At 35.3% G+C, this 26,819-nt stretch overlaps 1 protein-coding gene across 7 annotated transcripts in view; it reads right to left on the bottom strand.

The window, feature by feature from the left end:
- Positions 1 to 26,819, bottom strand: part of RapGAP1 (Rap GTPase activating protein 1) — a 365,817-nt gene that overhangs the window by 80,445 nt on the left and 258,553 nt on the right. Inside the window, exon 1 of one of the 7 annotated variants that reach the window (XM_074105813.1) lies at positions 25,572 to 26,439. The exons of the other annotated variants lie outside the window; for them this stretch is intronic. Within the exon in view, the coding sequence (XP_073961914.1) occupies positions 25,572 to 25,799 (228 nt within the window). The 5' untranslated portion in view covers positions 25,800 to 26,439. Of the gene's footprint in view, positions 1 to 25,571; positions 26,440 to 26,819 lie in introns of those variants that run through there. 7 annotated transcript variants of the gene reach the window in all.

The following is a 26,819-nucleotide window of genomic DNA, read 5'->3' as shown; positions in this document are numbered from 1 at the left end:
ATTATTTTTAATTTAAATTTATGAATAGAGAAAGAAACATAAAAGATACTTTATTGTACAAAACAATCTGTTAATTTACCCACTCTACTTGGCATTCTATAATCCATAATGCAGACATGATCAGCTAAATTAACATACCTATTTTAACATTCCTTTTTGTATATTTTCCTTATCCTACCTATGCCAGTACCTACCTATTGACGTTAAAGTGTATTATTTTAATTCATGAGTATTTTATTCTATGCCTATTTTGGTTGCTGCAACCAAAAGTGCAGGTCACGTTTATCCGCATTACGTTATTCCCTGATTTAATACTTTAGTAACTACAACTGACATTGTGAATGATTTTGTTTTTACTGTAAATTCACTGAGTAATCTTTTAAAAATAAATAAACTAGGTAATACTTCCTTGTACATTTTTATTTTTACCCTAGAACCGCACATAACGTTACCTTTTACCTTACAAAATTACGAATCATAAGTTCATAAGACAAGTAACACCAAATATTAAAATTTTGGGCTAATATTTCTTATTTAAGACGAAGCAATTAACATTCAGTCAAAGTCAAGTTTTTTTTTATTGCATTAATCGCCATGAAGCTTTAATTATAAGTCGCAATAAAAATGCACTCGAGGTAAAGCAATAAAATGCACACACGCAATAGGTATAACTAACAGGGTTGTTAGGTATTAATTCGTTTATTTGCCTTAATAAATATCGGCTTGCAGAACTCCACAGGTACGAGTTGGCCCATTTTTGGCAAACCGAAATTTACTTCACCGAAGATTTGACGGCTGATTCGACATTAGTTATCGCAGGGGTTCCCAAACTTTTTCAGTGTACTTATTTTGTCACGTCACGGCACCCTAGCATAAGTTTCTGGTTTAACAGGACCCCACGCAGCGCCCTTGGGTGCTTAGCACGGCGCCCCGGGGCGCCGCAGTGCACCGTGTGGGCAAGCAACCCTGGGTTAGCGTTACCATAACTTGGTGCACTCACGCTAGGTGTACAATAATTTCCAGAACGGTATAATCTGGAGGCAGCACGGCTGTATTCTTCCTTACTAATATTAGGTATAAATATGAAAGTGAATATGTTTGTTTCTTAATTGCACGCTCTCACGCTTAAAGTGCTCAATCGATCGTGGTGAAATTTGGTATGGAGATAATTTGCGATCTTGAAAAGGATATAGGATAGTTCCCGCGGGCGCACTTGTAACGAATTCTTCGTAGACAAGCTACATAAATGTTAGGAAAACTGTTTGGACAATAAATGTCCTGAAGGAATGTCCAGCCAGACTACTCGACTCTTGACAGCCCAAATAAACTCTGTAATCAGTTAACCCGTAGATAAGATTCGATCAGTTTTCAAGGGCGCGCGGACAACGTTTTTGCGCGTAATATTACGATATGTGTTACTCTGACGAGGAGTAAAATATTTCAGGAAAATAGGAGAAAAAATTAAGTTTGCGTTTTGATATATATAGGTGGTATGAGGAAACACTCACTACATTAATGTTTCCATTAAGCAATAAAACAACATATTTTTATAGCATTAACAGGTAGCCGCCCGTGAGAATTAATATTTTTGTTAAGTTTTTAATAACCGCTTTTAGTCCGTTTTAGCTTTTTTTATTCGGCTTGAGAAAATAGAGTAAGTTACACTAAATATTATATCTGTGCAATGATTTACTTGAAGATCAAAAAAAGTTATTTTTTTAAACCAAATTCGGAAGAAAACGGCACTGCTCTATATTCACAAGAGCTTCGTATAAAACAACTGCGAGCTAAATCGTCTTAGTATTCCTGTACGTACATCCTCTTCCTGTACTTATTATGTACATGCAAAAATAGGGATAATGTTAATAAGAAAGTTATACATTACATTAAGTACATCTAAATTGACTTACATCATCAGATAAAGGTGAACCCAACGGAGAATCTTTGGAACCCCTCCGTTTCAAGATGGTCTCAACCACCGACGAGAGCGAAAGCCTACGCGGGTGCATCGTACCACTTTCCAAGCGTCCACACCGTTCAAACACCCGCCATCACTAACTTATCAATGCACAACACTACACTGTTGTTATCAATAAAAATAAATTGGCAGTACGTGCGTTCAGGTCGAATAGCCAAAGGAAAATGATGGGCTGAAAACTGCGATGCGACATGTTGCTGATGATACCAAGCAGAATACAACAGGAAAAGAGGTGTGATAAAAGGTATTGACATAAATTGTTCAGTATAAAATAATTTTTAACCGACAAGGCATATTATTACTCTGTTAACGAATATCTACTAGATATATAGACTAGATATTGTTTTCAAAATGTTCCATTGATTATCATTAGTATAAAATGCAAAATTATTTATATAAGTAACATTAATGTAATATTGATTATAAATTAATTATGTCCTATTTTTTTTATTGTATAATTATGTAAATTCATAAGTAAAAATTTGTATGCCGAAAGGCAAGACATGAAGGACAGGACATAAAATTATTGTACATCTATATATTCAATTTAATAATTGTATATAGGAACTCATGTTTGACAAATAAATTATCTTTATCTTTATCTCTGAGATGTTAACCTATTTTACAAGTAACTTGCAATGTATATATATGTATGTATGTATGTATGTATGTGCGCGTCAAATCTTGCAACCGAATTTTGACCCACTTCCAGTGGTCAGATTGACTTAAAATTTGGCATTCTTATGGTAAGTCCCGTGACAATACAATAATTTGGCAGTGGTGGTATCCTGGTGCTCGTAGTCCCGCCAGGATCTACTCCGCAGGACGAAACTCATCAGCGGTTAATAGCATCGACTTGAAATTTGGTACGGAAATGTCGTTTGGATGACAATGCAAGTAAAGTCAACAAAAAGTACAGTCAGCAAAAAACTAGTACAAAAAATATATTTTGTAACTTATTTAATGTAGGACAATTATGAGAATATTTAGAAGTGATATAAAATTGCTGTTCCTAAATCTCTTGACTGAGAGGTCGTGTTGTCGGTTGAAGATTATTACCTTGTTCCCCGTACATAACCAACTTCCATTACCAGCACTGGGAGAAGACAAATAATTCCTACTCGAAAACCGGGTTTTGGAGTAGGATTTTTTTTTCCTTGTACAAAACCAACGCCATGACCGGTAATATACGAGGAAAAATAATTCATAGCACAATACCCGGTTTTCGAGTAGGATTCTTTAGGCAGGGTGAGAGCAAGCACCAACTGAACAGCATTCTAAAGGCAATAGCGGGTATAGATATGACTGTCCAATTCAATATTTCTGGACTGGACAGATCAATGGCGTTGCTCAATTAATTATTAAAAAAAATACATGTTTTCGAGTGTAACTAATTTATATATAAGTCAACGGCTACTAACATATTATTTACTTATATACTTATTTTCACAATCGCGTTTTGTCCCAATTTTAATCGACACAGACACAGTGTCGGCGGAGCACGATGCAAACTTAACATAACCTAAACCTACCTATGTTTTTGTGTCGATTAAAAATGGGGAATAAAACACCATTGTGAAAATAAGCTTCAGTAAAAAAGCATACTTAGTTCTGTACAAGGCATTAAAGAATCCTACTCCAAAACCGGGTATTGTGCAAAGTATTTTTCCTCGTATATTACCGGCCCATAACGTTGGTTTTGTGCAAGGAAAAAAAATCCTTTTCCAAAACCGGTTTTGGAGTAGTAATTATTTGTCCTCTCCCAGTGCTGGTTGGAAGTTGGTTATGTACGGGGAACAATGGGGATTATTTTGTTACTGAAACTTCATACAAACTTTCTTAGGAAAATAGTGTGGTGGTTACCCTTTGCCTTCCACATCGCAGTGCTGGAGCTTACCCTCACATCAGACCACTTAGTCGCCTTTTACAAAACCCACGGGAAGAAATAGGTCCGACCTATTCTGAAACCGGACGCGGCACAGGCAAATCCCAAATCTATTTGTCACCTATTTAAACAATTATGCACTGTAACTAAATAATACATAATTTTAAACAATGTGAATTCAGAACACTGATGTACCTACTCGTTTTACAAAACATGATATTCATGAAACTATGCCACACACAATGCAAAATTCGATACTAATTAGCACCACATAATGATAGAATGTAGGTATAAAGAAATATATTACGTTGATGAATTTGCTTGAAAACGAGGGACCAATATTAAGTCAAATTTTTACAAGTACTGTACTGATCTAAATAAAACTACGTATACCAAACTTGAAGCGGAACCTCTCACATTATATCTAATCTAAACACTTCCAACGCTTTTATAGAAGAAAAAGGCCATAAGACCATTCTACAAACGAAATTAAAAGCAAACCTACAGCGTTTAGGACAAAACTCAAAATTGTGAAACGCTTCACTCGCCAACTGAAATTTAAAAGCAAAGTAAAGTCTACACACGGTTTTTTACTTGTCTCTGCAGGGAAAGTTAATGAATAGAGGAAAAGTCCGACCACGAGGTTATTTGAAACAAAAGACTAATGTTCCACGTTAAAAAATAGACAATGGAGTCTTGTAAAATGACCTCCTGGAGAGTGCTCGAGAGTGAGGAAAAAATAAACCCGAGTGTTTGGTTGAAGAAGAAAATTTGTTAGACGGGAAATATTTGTTGTATGCTTAGATTATTTAAGACGTTGTATGTGTAAACAGTAGGGCGATTCATGGCTGCTCAACCTAAATTCAAACTGAGAATAAACATGAAATACCAAAGGTTTGAATTATTTCGAATTCATCTTGAAGTGTTTGACTCATGCGTCTAATTTGAGAGGAAATAAAAATTGCGAAGTCACTTACTACTTCCATGATACGTGTCTAAAAACATGGCTACCTTTAAGGGAATACCCGTGTCAAAAGAATTTCTTGGAATCTTTAAAAATGTATCAGGAATTGAGACATGAGTAGACTGCTAAATAAAACATCTTCACGAAAGTTACACCGTTTCATTATTTTCACCTAAATTACAGTCCCTCCGGGTTCTGAGTAATAGATCGAACTTGAGGTAACTCACTGAATATTATATTAGCAACATCCATATGGGAGTTTCGTGGTTGAATTAATATGGCTGCTAAAAGGAATTAAGAAAGTTTCCAAAATTTCTCCGATCTTAAATGTTTAAACTTTACCCGCTTATTCAATTGTTGTCATGTTAAGACTTAGGTAGCTAATTCTAAAGTTAAAAATGTTTGACATTTAAGTATTCAATATGAGTAAAGTTGTAAAATTGACCACCTAATACATTTTTTACAATAACAAACATTGCTTTTACGGGTCAAAGCTTTGTAAAACCATAGTCTGTTTCGTTCAATTTGGTTACCAAAATAGGGGCGAGCACAAAGACTCAAAGGATAAAGTTGCTCCTCGGCAAAGTGGTCCGATTGAAAAGTTTGCGAAGCGGAAGCCCTTATGGCTGTCAAGTTGGCTACAGTTGCACTTACGTTCTTCAGGGCCGGTAAAACGCGAGGCGTTATTAGCGAACGCTCAACCGCACACTTTGTCCAACGTCTAAGCATGTTTTATTACTTTTCTAACAGTGTTGGGAAGTCCGGTGTATGAAAACGGAACAATTTTAGTACTTGATCAAGTTTTTCTTGTATCACACGCCGCGCCAGTTTCTATAGAATTCTTTGAGCGTTCGGTAACCGAATTAAATACCCTACCATTCCAGATTAAGTGCACAAATCCGACAAAAACTATATGGAAAATAATCAATAAAACTGACGAGGCGAGTATATATTAAAATAGTAAAGTAAAAAACAAAAAAGTATTTGTAGAAACGAAGAAAAGGTAATTCTGCTGTTATGATTGATGCATGTACTAATTTGGATAGCATTAGTAAATACGAGACTTTCTTGCCAGAAGACGTCCATGCCAAGCGATGTCTTCCAAATGAGTTCTGCACCAGCAATACTGTTGGCAAAGTGTACCCGTCTCAATATCTTGCAATGTTTACGTTCTCGTCCCAGTGGCCTGAAATATTACACCGGGCGGGCGTGCGATGTTTCTCTAATTTTTAGACCTTACGTATAAATAAGGAAAGAGAACTCGAGAGGAGAATGTTTAGCGGTAATGTAATCATTATCGATCTCTCTATAATATGTATAGGATAATTTGATTGAAAAAAAATACATCAATGAAGCAAATAAATGAACAGAACGGCTAAAGCTAAATCTAGGCAAGAAGACTTCCATTTTTATTTTCTCTCCAGTTAAACTCTTAGTAGTACTCGTAGTTTCATTACAAGTACTGTTTCTCGAATAGCTTAATTTTATTTAAATTATAAGTGGCAATATATTGCTTTACGATTTTTTTATATCGCAATGTAATAAAATAGATTTATTCGCGATTTATTTATTTATTTATTTTAATTTACCTGTTATAAAAACAACAATTCTATCCCTTGGGATTTCCATGACGTCAGAATACCCATAAACAGCTAGACCACATCCTGGTGCCTTCTTTTGTCTTTCCTCATAAATATTAATAAGTTACGCCTTTTCTAAACATACCTCCAGAGATCTAGCAGGGGTCTCAATTTATGTGGGGTTCAACTGTGATGTGCAAAAAAATTTAGTTGGGTGCTGAGCGCCATCTATTTTTCGGAGGACACCATAATTTGCTGACAAGGGTCAGCTGTTATTGCAAACAAATCGCGGCTTCCGGCTGACTTCACATCTTCCTCGTCTCATACATATTAATGAAGGCAGTGCGTCCGACAAACTAGAAGAAATGGAAGGACATCTCAATGTTTGGCTTCTTCAACTATTGTTCCTTCCTTACATACATTCATGATTCTGTAGGTATATTAGGAGCATTATTTTATAAGCAAACGCTTAGAACATTAAGTTAACAGCATTTTTCAACTACACATACCAAAAATGTTTAATGTTGTTGCTAAATGATTTTCTTACAATTAATCCATACTATACTATACTATATACTAATATAATATTATAAATGCGAAAGTGTGTTTGTCCGTCTTTCACGCCGTAAGGGAGCGACGGATCGACGTGATTTTTGGCATAGAGATAGTTTATGGGCCCGAGACCGAGACCGAGAGTGACAAAGGATACTTTTTATCCCGGAAAAATGCACAGCTCCCGAGGGAACAGCGCGCGATAACCGAATACCACGCGGGCGGAGCCGCGGGCAAAAGCTAGTAGCATATAAACAATGTAAGCGGATGATTCCATTTGTAAACAGAGCATATCTACCGACCGACATATCGATATCCTCCTTATAAATGAACTGTTCATGTTACACTTCAAATTGTTCATTATGATCAAAGTAAGTTTAATACAATGTACATTGCTATGCCTCCAGTATTTTTAAAAACTTCAAATGGATAAGAAGTGAAGATGAATTTTCACAAAACCATTTCATGCACACAGACGCTTTCAAGCTAGTATCTACGGTTGGTGCTTTGTCACGCAAAAGACGTTATGCTTGAGCGAATACTGAGACGCACAGTCTGCAGAAATGCAAAACCGATGTTTCTGGAAATAATTTTATATACATTTCCTAGAAATCACTCGAGCAAGATGAATCGGACTATAAGAGAACGGATGAATATTGCCGTAGTTTTAGATTCTGTAGACCAAAGCATTATCGCTGCAAACATGCATTGTTCATAAAGTATTCAAATTTGTCTATTCCAAAAAGTGCAATGGGGTCTTGAAATTTACTTTAATGTGTATACCTTACTCCTAAACAACCTATGAGAAAACTGCACAAGTTTTCTCCTTACTCCAATCCAAGATAACCAAACAGCCGGTTGCGTAACACCAAAACATACACTCATGGTTTGCAATAACAAAGAACAATTAAACTTGAATCAGTGCTTCACTTTCATTCGTCATCTATAATCTTGGGTAAGCTGTGTTTGAGATAAACTTGAGCATTACGCGCTATTACCTGTGCTTTAGATACGATAACTATACTTTAGTTTACTTTCTAATAATCTCCGTACTTTCGCTTTAACATCTCTGTTCATATTGCGAAGTGAAAATTTAGAAAATGTAACACGTTTAGCGCGAGCACGAACATGTGCCCGATCGAGCTATCGTTTGTTATCAAGATCTGAATATTTGTATTGGTATTTTCTCCCCCGCAGGCTATTCGTGGTCATAAACAAAATTCTGGACTATATTTAGGCACGCAGTTGACTTACGTACCGTTAGGTCATTGAAAAACATTGTCCGTCCATGAATGAATGGATGGCGGGTAAAGGTACGGCTAAAACAATGTTTTTGTTTCACCTGATGAAAAATTTAAACTATCCTCACTTCAGTAGGTGAAATATCTTGATGAAAATAATGATGATAATTAAAACATGTGCGCCAAATATTACTTAAAAGAGTGAAATATAGCTGGATTTTACAGGCTCACCTAGAATTAAGATTGTCGCCGTAAAGCATCGGAACAATGTCGGCCCGTTGGGAGTGAGCCCTTTTGGCAAAATTTATTTATCGCCCTTTAAGCCCTTTAGTAAAGTGAGTCGCGTTATTTATGAAAATCGTAAATGGAACATTGTATTGGCTCTTCCACGTTTAAAGTGATTGATTTTATCTACCTATATTTTTATCTACCATAAGACCTATGAAAATTTTTGAGCACATAATGTGTTTTTGTTTGAATAAAAAGTTTCATTATTTCTTGGCTACATGACTTAGTTAGATTAAATACTTGCTTGCAGTCTAAAAATACACAAATAAGATACTTAGTACAAAAAATCGACCAAGATAGATAACAGAGCAAAAAGTAAGTGCAAACTTGTCTAGGAAGCTAATACGTATGAAGATATTTGTGCGATTGATCTTTAACCACATTTTTAAGGTTTACTTCGCAATCTGTCTTAACATAATTAAGTTTAAAACAAGTTAAACGTTTCAGATATTCTATTCAAAAAATTTGAACAACAATTTTATTCACCTTTCGTTAATCATCCGAAACACTTACGTTAATATTACCGACGTGATGTAAACTGTATTAACTTTTTACGATGCCCAAAACATTTTCACACAATTGTCCGTGTCTAACATAAAACTAAGTAAGTAATAAGCAGTATACATTATTATCCATGCCACGGTGATAGGTATAAAATTAATCACGTGCAAATAAAATTAATTAAGTTAACCATGGCCACGCAATGTTTGCTAAATGAACATTTTTAATAAAATAAATAGTAAAATAAAAGAAAGTTCTCATCATTAGGTACTCGACGTCATTCATTAGGTACCTACACGGAATTTCTGGTAACATCATGAATCCTATACTTGCAATACCTTAGAAATGTTGTATATAATTTACATTGCGACAATGGAAAGAAAATAGGTAGGTAATACTAAAGAGCCAAAATGCTACATTTGGAATATATATTTTTTTCTTTAAAATTCCTTTAAAAATAAATTTTAAGGTTTTAATTTAGGTGATAAGTATCTGTGGTCGACAACTTCTGCTTTCTGAGGGAACTTTGAGCTTTCTTGGGATAAAATCTAGCCTGTGTTAATCTGGAACATTGTAGCTTTACATGACAAAATAATTTAAAAATAGGATAAGTAATTTCAGAGATATAAGAACTAACAAATTTTACATAATATTGTGTAGTAAGTAACAACAAGAAAACCTAATAATGGTTAATAAACAAACAAATACGAAAGTTTTCGAAAGCGCTCCACCCACGATAATGATTAAATAATCCAGCAAAGTCGTGGGTAGCTCAATCTAATCAAGCGAACGTAGTCTTAAAAATAATCTTTCCATGTAACATACGTTCCGTTCACAGAAATAGGAAAAAAGTACATTAATCACTGTCTAACAAAATCGCAGGTCGGAAAACATGTCAGTACTTCCATGTCATTCCGAAGCAAAGTTAATGTTGCTTTAGTCGGGATTAAGAACAAAATCTAGAGCTATCGCTATTACCAAGACTGACGCCCGACCTTCACCCGGCTCGCGTGACCATTTGTTTTATTAATTTCTTACATGCCGCTTACTTATATAGGTAGAGTCATTTACGATGACGTGGGCCGTGGTTCTTATAACAATGTCATTAATGGCTAATTTTGACAAAATCACGCGTCTTCGTGGATGGCACTAGGTATATTATAAATAAACCTGAATACAGGATGTCCGTGAAATCGAAGCCAGAACGAGGAGGGAAGATAGAACAGTTCTTGTTATCCGATTAAGTGAATTTGTCATTAATTAATTTTTCATACATTTTGAGATAAAGAAGATATCTGCACTTTTATACAAATCTTAGGTTATTGTGTCGGGATGAAATTACTAATATCCCGAAAACTACGACATTTTCGCGAAGGTAAACTTTGCATAATCTGATAGTTTATGAACTGATCAGCTTTCTAATGTTATACACGTTTCATTCACAAATCAAATTATAATTCAATTTCAAGGTATAATTTCAAATAATTACCGTCGCAGGCAGCCTTCTTAGTTTTTGTATCAATTTCGGGAACAGCCTGTGAACAGCCGGGTAGCACCTCCTAGTATTTAAACTATGGAATTTCGATTGACGCAAAAAATAAAATAATAGGCTCTAGTACAAGTTAGGCATCACGGCAGTAATTGTCATGCATGATTCATTTTGTTTTGAATTACCAGATAAATATTACACCATATTACAAAGACCCAGACGTTACAAATTTTTGTAGTTCAGATTACGCGATCATCTCTGTTTCTTCTCTTCTTTTTCTCTCGTAATAAATGTAGCCCATATTTTCACTCCGAACTTTATTTTTATAAACAAAATAAAGAATTTATTTATTCAATTTGAACGCAAAAACTAATAAAGTTCTCAAAGATCTGTATATAAACATCGAAAGCAGAAAATTTTAAAAATAAAAATATGCTTCATTTTCGTTGCAGTGCGGAACTCGGTTAGAAAGTAGGTACAAAAACAAACTATTAACATAAACTATGGTTATTATAATTACTTGGCAATTTCTTGATATGAGTAACTCCGTATTGAATTATGGAAGAAGGCAGCACGTCAGGTCGCGTGTTCTGTTAACCGTGTTACGGTGAATTATTAAATTATTAAGTAAATTCCTAGCCTTTTTTATTTTTCTAGAGAGCAGGATTTTGTAGATTATACCTGATGCATGATTTCGTGATGATTACCTGTAAGAAAACAAGTTAATTAGTGCGTTATATAAAGAACTTTTAACGAACTTACAAAAACATTGAGATTGCTAGAGTTCACGTCGTAAACTTATTTTTCCCATAGTAAAATAGTGGCAGGGTTCGAATGTAAAAACAGTACGAAACATGCTATTATTTAAAATAAAATGTTAAAGCTCGTCTGTAGCAAAATCATTAGATACTTGGTTCTCATCATAAACTTATTTTTCTTATAATAAAAGAGTGACACGATTCGAAAGTAGAAACAACAAGAAAAAAAAAATAAAAACATGATAGTGTTTGCATGTAGTTACAGAGGCAAAGAAAAAAATATCGTTGATATTTAAAGCGGTACAGTCCAGTATAATAATAACGGACTTGTGAATCTCTTGAAAAATACATATGTAGTTAATAAATTATTCTCTTATTCTGATATAAGGCATGATACGTGTACTTTTGAGCAGTTCGAAAAAATACAAATTTTGCATTAGATCGTATGTATTGGGACAAAATAAAGTAAGAATTAAGTTTACTTGACAAAAACCTTTAAATATGCAGGAAGCAAACTGATACTTTTGACTCTTGCATTATTATTTACAAATTATTTTAGGCACAATCATTTGTAAATTATAGGTATGGTAAGATCCAAAACTTTGATTTCAGTATACTTTTTTAAGCTGCGATAATCTTTTCTCGCTTACTGTTCTCACACTGCTCTAATGTGCATATTTCGTTGCCGACGTGAAACTTTTAAACAAACTTTTCACAAGCACTTCAAGTGCATGTTGTAAAATAAACAATATTTTAGGACGCGTCGTAAACTACTCACAAAAATTTAGTAATTTCATAAACAATGCACATGTTCCCATCGTAAGATAACGAAAGTGTATAGCATGGGTGCCTCTTTTAATAAAAATGTTTTGGTAACTAAGTAATTTGCGTAATATTTTTGGCAGCTCAGTTACGGTACGGGAGTTAATATTAAATTTGAGTAAATTCAGTGATCACAGCCTTGCTCTTTGAAGTTTAAATTTTTTATTAAATTTACTTATCTTGTTTGTTATATAAAATCACATTGTGTTTTACCGATACCGTTAGTAACGTTATAACTTATTTTTACTTAAAGAATATAAATGAGGTCTGGGATTAATCTCTTTGGGATTAAGTCCATTCGTGAGAATTAAGAATAGATTTTTTTCAAATTCCAAAAAGAAACTTGACTCCGTAGTTTAGTAGAGAAATTTCTTTGTTCAAAAATAATTATGCTTTTTTTAACATTTAAGACATAAAACCCAGGATAAGTGAGACTATTGAATTTTCTCATTCCCACACATTAGAACTGGCAAGTCCATTTTTAACACTTTTGCCATTATCATAACAGAAACAACATTTCGCCCTGATTTTCTTTCCTGTTACACGCACTGATGCGCACCCCAGCACACTTTTATTAGCATTAGCTGACTAAGCAAGTGCATTCTAACCTTACCGATATCTGACGTCAACTGTACTGTCATTACGAAGGGGTGGCTCAGGGACAATCGCAGAAGTAAAGTTTTTGAAATCGTCCAGGTTATTTTTTTTCCGATAGTCCTGGTCCTTTCGATAGTAAGGAGCGGCAGGCAGCTCTTTATTTTTTATTTCCAATCGTTTAATTAGTGGAAATTTATTATGTTTATGATTGAGATCATTTATGCGGCGGTAATAGCAGACAACTAAGCCTCTATACTTAAAAAAAAAAAGAAAAACAAGATGTCTACTGTCACTTGGCAATCATGTCATTATCAAATAAGAAGACGTTAATAATTGTTTTATATAATACTGCCAAGTTTAATAAGTGACAGCTAACATCTCGTTTTTTTTCTTTGAGTGTGAAGGCTTAGTAGATAGCTAACCGCAAAGCTCGTGGTGAATTTCAAATGTAATTCCGCACATGAATTTCGAAAAACTCAGAGGTGCGAGCCGGGGTTTGAACCCACGACCCTCTGCTTGAGAGGCGATAGGTCAAACCACAAGGCCACCACGGCTTTTATATCGACCATAACAATAAATATTAAAGAGCTGCCTTTCCTCGCTAATCAGGACCGTCCTGGTCCTATTGAAGAAATATATAATGAGCGCCTTTATAAAAAAAAATATCTAGCTAATTTTCAAGGCAGCACGTCTACGTTTAAACTGATCAGGTTTTTTTTCTGAATTACCTGCTTATTTTCCAATCGCTTCAGCAACAGTTGAAAATTTTTAACATTTTTCTATCTGGCAATTAAATTGTTAAGAAAATCTATTAAGTAAGATTGCATCAGGACGCAGATATTATGAATAAAAATATGTATGCTATTCTTACTATCTTACGAGTAGTATGGTAATTATTGTTGGCTAGATAAAACAGGTACGATTCATTCAAATGTAAATGAATAGATTTAATTTCTTATATGACTAGTTCGAACTAATCAGGCACCGAATGCGCGGCATCTACGCGGCATCGAATTCCTATTTGCATATTATATTTGGTACTAGTCGGAATAAGGCATAATAAGACGGAAGTCTATTGCTAACTAAATTACTTAATTAAGATATTGCTTTAAGATTATAGTACACGAGGGTTCCGTTTTGTTATAATAATATGTTATAAGGTATTTTCGCTTCTATATATTTGTAGTTTGTTATCACAAAATTGTGAACACGAAATTTAATGCTTAAACACTTAAAAAAACTCACTACTCTAGTGAATTCGATCCTGGGATCCCGGGATTCATGTATACTAAAAATCCCGCGATTGGATTCTCTACTATTCTGATAAATTGCGCCCAAATTGAAAGAGGTATATGATCAAGATCATTATCAGCCGGGAGACGTCAATTGTTGCACCAAAGGCTCTACACAAAACGCCACAATGAACGACAACTTGCCGCCTGTTTCCATCGGTTGCCCAAAACTCTCGCGGTGTCGTCGGTCCACCTAGTGAAAAGTCTGCCAGCGCTACGTCTTTCTGTTCCTGGTCGCCACTCGAGAACCTTCTTCCCATAAAGATTATCTGGTCTACGGGCGATGTGGCCAGCCACTTCAATATATATATTCTTCGGGCTTAGTCTCTTATAAATCTGAACCCTGGCCCTGAACGACTGCCGATGTAAGAGTAAAGGTTTACAAATTCAAGTGGGACTGGGCGGTTTTTTTACTGCTTTTATAGAGACCTGATTTTAGAATACAGACACGTGAGTAGAGGACACAAGTAACTGGAGAAATTGCCACTATGTCTGATTCGCCACCATATTTTTAATTACTAAACGAAATGATCGTTTCTCCTCTCTATATTATGCTGAGGGGTCCACTTTATACTATTCGATGTTATTTTTATTTTTTTTCCATCTAATGTATTTTTATGTGTATCGAATATGTGTAAATAAATGTTTCTCTCTCTCTCTATAGAGAAGGTACGATGCCATGCTGATATTATTTCACTTGGCCAGATTATTATAGTTAGATATGTAGTATGAATACCTGTAAGTACTAGCTCTTGGACAGAACGGAAAGTGAAGTACCCTTAACATTTTATGGTACAATCTCGGGCTTATCTCAAGAGTTTAAAAGTTAACGGTAATTTTATGTATAGATACGTTTTTTACGGTCGTATATAAGTCCAATTTAAGTATTAAGATCGCGATTTTGTATTTTAGAGTCCTGAAAATACAATAACAACAAAAATAAATAGTATGTTGTAAAAATGTGCCAAGTCTCGATTGTGATAATTTGTCTGTAAAATGTTCTGAAATTTCATTAACAAGCAAAACTAGGAGTCGGGTGTAAGAGAGCGAATAGTTTTGGCTAAAATCTGGCATTTTGTGGGAGGCACATTATGATATGACTATGAAAAACCATCGTTGACAATAACAAAGATAATGACAATGTAAGACTCTCAGATCAGATCATAAGAATAGTTAACAAAAGAAAAGATATTTTGTTTGTACCAAGAACCCTGGGTCCGTGAGTCCGACACGAACTGGCCGATTTTGACGACCGGATGGCCAAGTGGTTAGAGAACCTGACTACGAAGCTTGAGGTCCCGGGTTCGATCCCCGGCCGGGGCAGATATTTGTATGAATAATACAAATGTTTGCTATCGGGTCTTTCACTTTTAATATGTATTTAGCTATGTATTTATCTAAATATATAGGTATGTTTATCCGTTGCCTAGTATCCATAATACAAGCTTTGCTTGGTTTGGGACTAGGACAATTGGTGTCAATGTCCCATTATATTTATTATAATACAATATTATAAATGCAAGTGATACACACAACTTTAAAATATTTTGCATGTCTTTCTGACAAAACATGTCGCTCTATAAATTATATGTAAACCATCTTCTTTGTACCATGTTTGAGCAAATAAATGACTGATTACTGATAGTTTTCACAGCACGGCACAAGATCGTCATTAGCGTATTCCGTAATTCTTTTTGCATGACTAAGATAGCGGCAGAGAAGAAAAGCACTTTAGTTTCACATTGGAAAGTACGTGTAGTATATGATACTAATAGGCGTTGTGAGAAAACGCACGTTGTGCGCATATTTGTGCATGAATTGTTGGATGCGTTAGAGCATTGTGTGTAAGACTTTGTTGGAACATAAACAAATGTACTTGATGCTAGGATTGAAAGAAAAGTTTGAGTACTGTTTAAAGTGATTTAGTGTTACATTAAAAATTTATGTAACACTAAATTAACAACTGGACAAAGACCGCCTCGATGACTTTTGCCAAATTTCAGCGACTATTACACCAAGTCATCAATCCACCTTCTGAAGGGCCTTAACTATACATGACATGTTTCCGGTAGGTACGTGGTTTTCTCAAAGAATACCTAAGTTGGTTTTGGTTCCTGAGTAACCCATAAATTCGGTAGGTAGGTTATTAATAATTGATATCACAGCCCACGTGTGCTTAGAATAGAAATATAAAACTAAGCTAAAATTTCAATTGCAACCAACTTTATTAAATTGTAAAATGTCTACTATAAGACACATATAAAATTGGTCCGTAACAGAAATTGAAATAGCAAAGTAATTTTCGCTGAAAGAAAAGATTTTTTATTTCAAAAGAAATTCTTCATCGAATTCCGACGACCGGCCCCAAAATGAATACCGTACTCGTATATTCAGAACTCGGGACATTAAAAATTATATTTCTCAGCCGGCCTACCTTAAGAACAGTGCTCCAAATCGTAAAAACAAATGCTTCCTAATTGCCTACATTTTGCTGGAATGGTTCCCAAAACTTATCTCCGAAGAGGAACTTCCTCAACAATCAGAGAGCGTCAAAAGTTGTTTAATACCCTCGAAAACCGTTGCTTTGTGACAGTACAAAAGGACTTAGTGAATTGGAGATTTAACTTTTATAGGTTTTAGTTTAAAATTTTACTTGAAACGCCCTTAGATTTTCAAAGTTCCCAAAACACGAATCTATACCTATAAAAGCTGACTGACAGACAACGCACTTTAACAACCGGACTTAAATACTTGACGTTCAGCATTCATTACGGATCAATAGAGAGCTAGCCAAATATTTATTCCTCCACGGAAGTGAAGTCTCAGGATAAAACTACACTAAACTCAACTTATTTATAAGGGTGCGCCGAGTTCTCACTTTTAAGAGACCGCGTGCTATTAGTTGCGATATTATCGTTTCAATTTAACAAAATATGTAAATATTTGTATAACATAGGTTAGATAGATACGCAATACCGTTACAATGGATATATGCGATAGATGTGTATTTTAATTAATATAAAACAACTGTGAGACTGTCATGGTGAAGCATGGATCGCACGGACAGTAACGTGTCGAACTAGCGCGATTGCGAGCTCTCCTGGAAGAAGGACTATGAATTGTCCTAAACATATCAGACTCTAAGATACGCGAGTGATCCTTTTAGTAGCTACGATGGGGATGTAGAAGCCCTGCATTGAACTCCTTTGCAGAGGTTCTAAATCAATCGTCATAAATTATTAAGAATTAGAGAATTTAAAATAATGCTGCATGTCTCCCCTAAAGCAAGAGAAAACGGTAGGTACAAATAAAACTGACTTATTTTATAACCGTGAGTTGAACCGTTAACTTTTTTATTTTTTCAAATATATCTCACGTGAGGTTAATAACATTAAGATAAAACGGTGTTAATAAAAATATTGTTTAACATTAAATAAACATAAAAATATTGTTTACAATAAACGTTAGGTACATGTTTTTATGTTTCAGGTGAGAATGAAACAGATGACGTTCATAAACAGTATCAAGTAAGCATTGAACGGTTCCATGTGAATGCCGCATCAACATAAGGGAACACCCGTGCATTGAATCAAAGATCAACACGGTTCGGTTCAATACTAATGGTGTCTTGTCTGGTAATTCCTTAGTACGTTAGCTGTGCACGAAAATCGTGACGACCAATATCCGAGCATGTAATGTTTTCAGCGTAAGGCGAGCACGGAATACATAAAGGTAGTTGAATGTGTGCCAGTATTAAGAGGTCAATGAGGGTTTCTGCAGAGGCGAAATATCGCTAGATGGCGTTAGTATCGTGAGATCCGTTTGACGTTTGCTTGCGATTGGCTCATTCAAATAAGTTAAGCACTTTTTTAAGTTAACAGTTCATCTCCAGCCTGTTCGTACACAGCAATTACAGCAAAAATAATTCAGAATATATCATCCAGAGATGTCGTTTTGCATCGATCTGTCATTATCGATCCGGAACCCTAAGAGAAAGATAAAAAAAATATCTTGGACAAGAACATGTTTCAACTGCATAATTAACCAAACATAAAGAACATCCCAGAAAAAAAAACAATTGGACACCTCATTACAAAATTGCTTCATGTCGCTTTTATTTTACACGTAAACGAAGGAGACGCAACAACCAAAACGCAGAAACAAAACGTAAGTGAAGCGCCAGTTTTAGAATTAGGTACCATCAGCCAAATATGTGGTCTACCACCCTAAAGTTGACAATCGTTTGCATGTCATAAAACAATAAGGCCAATAGACGTGTCTGTCAACTTGAAAGTTAGACTTTAGCGACATATTCATTTTGATAGGAACTTGTTTAGAAATTGATAGACCACTTATTTGGCTGATGTTACCATGCGTATAGTCTCAGCGGTTATATCTAAAAACGAAATGGAAATGTCATCTTCCGTAGAATATATCGCCTTTATTTCGTACAGCGAAAAGCATTTGCGCTTGGCCACCATTTGCGGAATGAAAATGTAAAAAAATGTGTTTCATTTCAAAGTTCATTTCCTTTTATATTTCTGCGCAGAGATAAACCCTTTTGTTTCACACTAGTAAAGGTTGAAGTGGTTTTTTTTAGAAATTTATCAAGCGACAAACGTTACACTTTTTAAGCATACCAAACAAAAACGCAGATAGATCAGTTTCAAATGTCATTAGTTACCGTTAAGTGACACCTGATAAACAAAACCTTTTAAAGAATAAATGCTTTGTGGTAAAATGTGTCCAATTTACTCAACTCGCTCGACTGTCACATGGTGAAATCTCGATGGAGCCAGTGTTCTAGCGTTGAAATGAATTTGTGCCAGTTTAAGGCTGAGTGAGAATTAAATTTCACTCTTGTCGTTCGATCGATATAAACGCTAGGTACATTTTTTACTTGTATTGTTTAAAGACAATTTTATTAAAACATTTTTCTCTGCCGTGTAATCAGACACTAAATTTCTTGCCTTAGGTAGGTACACAAGAAGACATTAACGTCTTCTTTCGGACTTCATACTTGTATGATCAAGTTCCGTGACGTTTGGTCATTAATCTCGACTTGTCAATATTATCATCCGGTTTGTGTTCAGTGACGGCTAATCTCTTCGGTAACGGCACGAAAGAAAATTACCACATGTTATCGTTAAGTCGGCACAGTAAAAGGGCCCCTTTATTTACGTTCTACACATCAATTAACCGCATTTTATATTTAAGTATGTAGGTAGTTGTTTTTGCATTATGTTGGTAGACTTGTAGGTAATTAGTGGATTAAATGATTGTTCAAATTTCATATCGTTGCTCCTTTGAAAAAAAAATTTAACCGACTACTAAACACTTGAAAATATTTTTCTAGTAAGTAAGTATACTACTAGCTGGAAGTCGGTGCTTCAACACGAGCTAGAAGGAGTGGAACAATAGTCGTCTACCTCACCTACATACTACGGGCATCAATCCCTCCTGCTGGGTCGTACTGAGTCACCGACTTCGAGCTAGTATACTTACTAGAAAAATATTTGTAAGATTTTTGTTGTCGGTTCCATTTTTTGTTATTTTGGAGTCGGTTTTAATTTTATGTTAAAAAATATATTTAATTCTCACTTTTTAGTGATTTGTTGCCAAAGAACATCTCACAACGATTCCATTAAGCCCAATCACGTTATTTTATAACAGAGTTCCGTTGCCTACCTTCCGGCTTTAGCATCACATCAGTTCGGAAGAATCATTAACTTAAAGCTTCTCAGTCGCTTATCTAGTTACATGAATCATAATCATTTAATAGACGCGCGAGCATTACTTAGCTTTGACGAGTTCCATTGGCCATCTACGGTCTTCTTCATCAGGGCCAGTTCACCAAATGATACTTTCTGAATGTAAATGCTTATCTTTTTTTAGTGCACTATATAGCTTCCTGAATGAGATGTTACGAGAAATATCACATCACGGAATAAGATGTAGGACAGTTAATGACGAGCGCGCCTGCTTGGCCGGCTGGTCGCATAACTCTTTTGATAAAGACTATCCCAGACATAGCACAAACCAAATCTGCTGGATTATGCTTTGTGTTGGAACATGTAGACAAACTAGCTTACGATTGCATGTGTGCAGCAATAACTTTATGGGCAAATAGAGTTAAGAATGGTAAAAGAAGTGGACGAAAAGGGAAGGAACTTTGGAATACGATTGATGATCTGACGACGTAATATTCGTAGTAATTAGACGAGGGGCAGGGTTTATTTATTTATTTCAAAGAAACTTACACAGTATAACAGTTAAACACTAAGGCACTGCGCAAGACAAAGACTGAGAAGAGAGAGAGATTGAATGACAATCCAACAAAACAACAATTCATAAATAAAAGGTATACAAAACAAAACATTTAAACATTTTTTTTTAAGTACAGGTGGACAAACGTGCATCCAAAATCTATACTGATTCAACTTCCCAAGCACAAATTAACATAAGTAAACTCCGGAGATGAAAAGTCAAAACAAGTTACAAAAACCATGTGTAATTAGAATCGAATTGACATGACAAGGAAGCTAAGATTTTGAATCAAATACATAAAAACTGTCATCGAGATCGCATCGCAACGCAACCGTGCGTACGCGCTGGCTCTAAATGACGCAAAACAAACAAAACCAGAAGAGTCAGCGAACATTGACATCGTGCGAGCAAAATGCCGCGAATACTTGTCAAAATGCCAACTTGCACGGTTCCACTGCGTCGGCGAAATTGAAGTGCATCGATTGACCCACTTACTTACCAGTATAATAATGCGGTAGTCATAAAAATAATTGAATCAAGACGTTACCAATCTGATTTTAAGCGATTCAACAAAATGGAACGAAAATACGCGAGAAGATCAAGATTTAGGTAATTAAAGTGTGCTTTAAATAATTTATTGAATCAGCCGTTACTTTGCGGAGGTATATCAATGAACTAAAAGTTTTTTTTGCGCGTGAGCAAATAAATTATTTTAGTTCATGTAATTAAAGTGCTTGCTTACGTTTCTAGAAGGCGTTGATATCTTTGAAGCAGGTATACCTAATTTATCAAAGGTTGATATTATTGGTAGTCGATTTATGATATGAAACTATTCTAAAGTAACAAGCTCCTTCATATTAAATATATTGACCCGGATAACTCACGCCTTAAATCGAGTTTAGCTCGGCATGTTTCGGGCTAATCCATAGCCCTAATGATGATGAAAACGCGGGTAGTTGTGTGCCGGTATCAGTTTCGTCGGGTAGTGCGCGTGTTGCAGCAGCCGCTGAGTCGCGTTGCTCCGAAGACGAAGGGCTACGGATTAGCCCGAAACATGTCGAGCTAAACACGATTTAAGACGTGAGTTATCCGGGTCAATATATTTAATATGAGTGAGTCTCACGGTAGTTTCATGTTCAAAATAACAAGCTCCTTACAAAAATTACCTTTTATTGATACAGTTCTCGTTTACCGTCAATGAGCGTTGAAAAAAAAACTTGATGATTGGGTTAAATTCGTCACTGTTGTGTACACAAAGTACCTAATAAACAGTTGAATACAAAGAAAATTAACCCCAATCCAAAGTGTTTCAAAGAAATTGAGAGTAGGTATACATTTTAACGCAGATTACGTAACGACTATAATCAAGGAGTGTATGGCACCAATACAGGCGTCGGCGACGATTCTTTAATGGGTTAATGTGTGTTGTCCACACGCGATAAATCACAGAGCAAAGATTTATTGGTCACCACGATTTACCACTATCTCTATCTAAATACAGAGGAAGAAAAAGGACACTGTTAAGCCGGGACAATCTACCGTGAAGCACTGTACGAAGTGAAACCTGAAAATCTAGCACGCCTGTAGCGACATGTTAAATAGGTAGGACCGATAAGATTTACGCGCTATTTTCATTGATTCCGAGATTATTGTAACCGTGCAGTAGTTTATACTTCGGTCTTGAATTTAATTTTGAAGATATGAATCTTAAGTCACTAGTGGCGTGGAGTAAAAAATTTCGTCAAGTGAGAGAAGCGTGTGTTAGATGTCTTCTGATGGGCAGTTAATATCACAATCTTTGCCACACGTCATAGCTGACGTAAAAAAGTTTGTAAATGTCCGGTGGGAAAAAAAGTTTGTATTATTTAATCCAGTAAGTAAGTAGTTACTAGTGGATGCGGATAGTCATTTAATTACCAATTTTATTATTTACATTGAAAATAAGTGATTAGATCAAAATCAAAACACATGCACAGAAGTCTATGATACGAACTTATCTATTACTAGTTATCTGAAGTCAAGTCAATGGATTTTTTAATCGAGACAATCTTATCGTGTATTGCATGGTTGATTACGTTACTTAATTATTAAATAAATAATTTCAACAGTAATTCTTCTTTATTGGCCACGAAATTTATTAAAAAAAAAATAGATTCTTCCATAAATGAATAAGTTTAGATTTTGGATTTTATCTTAAATATCGGGATAAAAAGTAGCTCATGCGTTATTCAAGAGATTCAACTATCAACATAGCTAATTTTATCTTAATTCGTTCAGCCGTTACTTATAGCGTGACGGAGTGACAGACACATGAACGCACACGACAAGGATTATTTTGAATAAATAAATGGTTAAATAACATTCAAAATAAAATCATGTTTATTATGTTATTAATTAGTTAAACCTTGAATTATTCAGATAAACCACCACATATACTTAGTTAATTAATTATTATTCCTTTGTAAACAGGATGTACTGACAGTTATTTTGATATTTTATGGATTAACTACAAACTATTGCAATGCGACTCATAAATTTAAACGAACTAGCAAACAAAACAAAACAGATGTAACACAAATAGGTAGAAGATTAATTGAATTATCAACTCCCATGTCATCTAAAAATATAACGTATTCGACGGTTGAAAGGCTAATTGACCTACGCGCCATTTTTGTGAAAAAGTTGAAAAATTGCTCAAAGGACAGAGAATCATTCACTGGTTGCGAACATGGTATACAACTCAATATCTCAAAAAATGTCGCTTGGATCAATTAGCCTTTCTAATGTTCATTTAATATGCTTTTTATGATTTCACTAAATATCAAAAAAAAAACAATCATTAAATTAGTGTCTGATTGATATAATTTTCATTAACCCCCGACGTAAAAAGAGAGGTGTTATAAGTTTGACCCTATGTGTGTGTATGTGTGTCTGTCTGTGGCACCGTGGCTCTTAAACGGACGGTTCTTAGACATGTTTCATCAAAATCAGTTACTTAAGCCGTTTTTTAAAATATTGAACTAAGAAGTGACAAAGTCGGGGGTTTTCCAACTTATTGTTCGTTAGGTTATCAGACCATTGTTTTTTATGGTAAAAACTATAAAATACTTACGACAACATTAATTGGATTACAAATGAATAAATTTTTACCTTGATAATTAGTTGAAGTAAACGTAAGTATTATACAACCCTTGTACCGCTAAGTGCACCGGTAACTGTTGCACCACTCAACTTACGGGTCTCATACATATATTCATAGAATTTTCTAATTAATACAAGCTACAAGATTTAAATAAAATAATTTTCCAGAGCCTTACAAAACATTATCTTAGTACGTTTTAGTTCAATCAAAACATATCTGAACTAATTGTGTAGGTACTATCAAAACCTGATTTTCTAAACTTCTTGTAAGTAACATACCTCATGAATATGTAAACCATTATTAATATTAAAAGTAGGTAAACACCGTACGATGTATTTTTTGCAAAATAACTTCAAGTTTCATCGACGAAGATAAGATACGCAAATACAGGTTTTCGGATGTGACTGATAAACACGTTTATGAAATACTCGTATACAGGTTTTCTCCGTTAGTCATACGTATAGTACACAAACTGATTCATAAAATTTTCGGCAATTTTTGTGCACTTTCGCGAACATGATGTCACAATAGCGAGGCTAAGTTTGGAACACCGGAACAAGAATCAACAAGTTCCATCAAATAAAACTGCTTTAAAATCAGCACAAATACACGTTCCGTCATTATAAATGCCAACTGGAAAATATTTGTCGCGATTTTGAGCACTTTAAATGAAAAACGAGATGATTATGTTTTGAAAATTATTTTCTTGAAAATTTGTTGACAAAAGTCTTAAATATTTTATTGTATTCTTAGGGGCTGTTTCACCATCCATTGATTAGTGTTAACTGACGGTTAATTGTGATGCCGTCTCCGTCTATTCGAACAAAACAAATAGAGACGGCATCACACTTAACCGTCAGTTAACACTAATCAATGAATGGTGAAACAGCCCCTTAATATTTGATAGAAGTATGCTGTGAAACTTCCTGGAATATACTTAACCAACAACGTAACTATTGCAATGACTATTATTACAAAATCATAAAACAGCAATAAGGCTTACTTAAAGTGACACGAAGAATAATAAATAATAATGACATTTAGGGGCTGTTTTACCATCCATTGATTAGTGTTAACTGACAGTTAAATGTGATGCCGTCTCTATTTGATTTGTTCGAATAGACGGAGACGGCATCACATTTAACCGTCAGTTAACACTAATCAATGGATGGTGAAACAGCCCCTTAATATTATTAGTTGTTGCATGCAACTTCATCTGCAAAGGATTCATTCATCGCTATCCCATGGAAACTAGGTATGAAATTTTCCGGGATAAAAAGTATCCTTTGTTCAAAGTTACAAACTATTTGTATTCCAAATTTCATCCAAACCCATTGAGATGTTTCGCGTGATGAAGTGACCGACATCGAAACATCGAAAAGCAAAAGCATTTGTAATATTAATAGGATATTCTATAAAAACTCTTGTTGATAAACAATCCACACACCAAGATAATAATGAAGTATTGCACCTCTGACTCAATCATACGGCCAGCGTCTATTCGTCTAGCCCACTTAGGCAGATAAGATCATCAATGACGTAATTTACCGAATCAACGTCCGGAACTGATATATTTATAGGATTTCAAGAAATTGACAAATATCTTGATTACGAGCTTTTATATGTTCTGGCTGTTCCAATTACAATTAATTATTGCACTACGCAATTTCGTTAGACAAAACTTACCTATCCTGCGTGTTATCCAGGTTATGAACTATATGTGCGCTAAATCTCATCATTATCGATTCAGAAGTTTCTATGTAAAATAACAAACATCCTTATATACCTACATCAATACATCCATCCTAACAAACTTTAATGATTAGCGAGATTAACATTACATTAAGCAATTTTAACAAACAACATTTGTTTATCCAAATTATTTATTTATCTTATATCTATTTATATTTTAGTATATCTTGGATTTCATCTGATCCGTTGACACTGTTCTCTTCTGATGTCCTATTGCAGCCTTAAAGGATTACGATTGCTTAAATAACAAGGGGTACAATAAAAAAAATAAGAGCTATAAAAAGCCTAAATTAACTTTTACAGGGCGCCTTGGTGTGTTCCTGATTGCCCGAGCTAAGGTATTCGGAAAACAGCTAAATGATTTTCTAGGTAATTCTCTGTGTCGATCGCGTCACAGTTTATTTAATACCAAGGGCATTGTAGCCAGAACATAAATATTTACTTCCGATTGTAGTTACCTTACCTCTTTTTGTTCTGTAGGTGTGCTGGTCCTCATGCCAGTCAGGTCCTTCCAACGCAGGACGCCCATGACGGCGTGTCGCACCCACGAGCCGCGCCTGCTCCTTCCGTTGGACAGTTCATCCACAACACCACAGATCACAGAGTTCACCACCAACCCCGTCCCGGATCCATTCTTTTCACTCTTCAACGCCACGTCGTTGCTTATAGGAAAAGACCTTCTTTCCCTCATAAAGACCGCCAAAAAATCCCAAGACAAGTACAACTGATTCAACGTCCCAACAGCATCCTCACTGAGCCCTCGTCATACAAGTTATTAATCATCCTAAGATATCGAACTTCAAAGACCTGAAGATAAATCTTGCAGAATCGTTATTTTTATTACAGTTTTCGGGTCACACAGCTGCGAATTTTCCCATAAGTGTACCGGCTTCGGAACTTTTCCAATTATTTTTCAGTCCTTAAAAGAAAACTCCCGAGCGGCCGTTTGTACGACAAAAGGCAGTTGGCTTTTGTCAAGTCTAACTATGGCTTTAGAAAAACAGCCAAGTTTTTAACTTTCACTTCACACCGGTGTCGCTCTTTGGATGTAGGTTAGACAAATTTCTTTCGTTGTTGAGTTATTCACGAAATCGTCAACACGGGTAGTCTGTTTAAGACTTTATTCACACTTGCTTCAATGCAGTTCGGAAACTTTCTTTTGCACTTATTAACACAGTCAACACTCCTTAAAATATTCAGCAGAGCCGAACACAAACTGTTTCAATTAGTTAACTGACAGAAGATCGGAATAATCAAAACACGATCGCAGCGCGAAAACCGAGGCAAATGTTCAACGTCTACCCCGGCTTACGATCGGAAACCGAGTGCAGTGCAGGCGCGTCGCGTGCCACATGCTTCCAAGCTTGGAACAACGAAGACCTCTCGTCCCTTTCTCTGCGGCTATCTTGACACAAGACAGATAAGGACAACTAGCTGTTGCGACGTTCAATAAACAGAAGCAATGGTTACAAGACAGGTGAATGTAACCGATGGAGAAGACAACAAAAAGTTTTCCAACAGTTTCTATTGCGATTCCATTGTCAGCACAAGATTGATACAGTTAAATGGTACTAGCAAACCGACAAGAAAATAATTAAGTATGCAAATAATGAAACGACAAGAATGCCGATAAGATTGAAATCAGATTTCTTAATGGAGTTAGTTCGAGATAAGTAATTCAGTTTAGACGCTTTCATTTTTTTATCTTGTT

This window comes from Choristoneura fumiferana, chromosome 23 (genome assembly GCF_025370935.1).
Source record: "Choristoneura fumiferana chromosome 23, NRCan_CFum_1, whole genome shotgun sequence".
NCBI lineage: Eukaryota > Metazoa > Arthropoda > Insecta > Lepidoptera > Tortricidae > Choristoneura > Choristoneura fumiferana.
The sequence above is the reverse complement of the archived record's forward strand: the minus strand, read 5'-3'. Positions and strand labels throughout refer to the sequence as shown.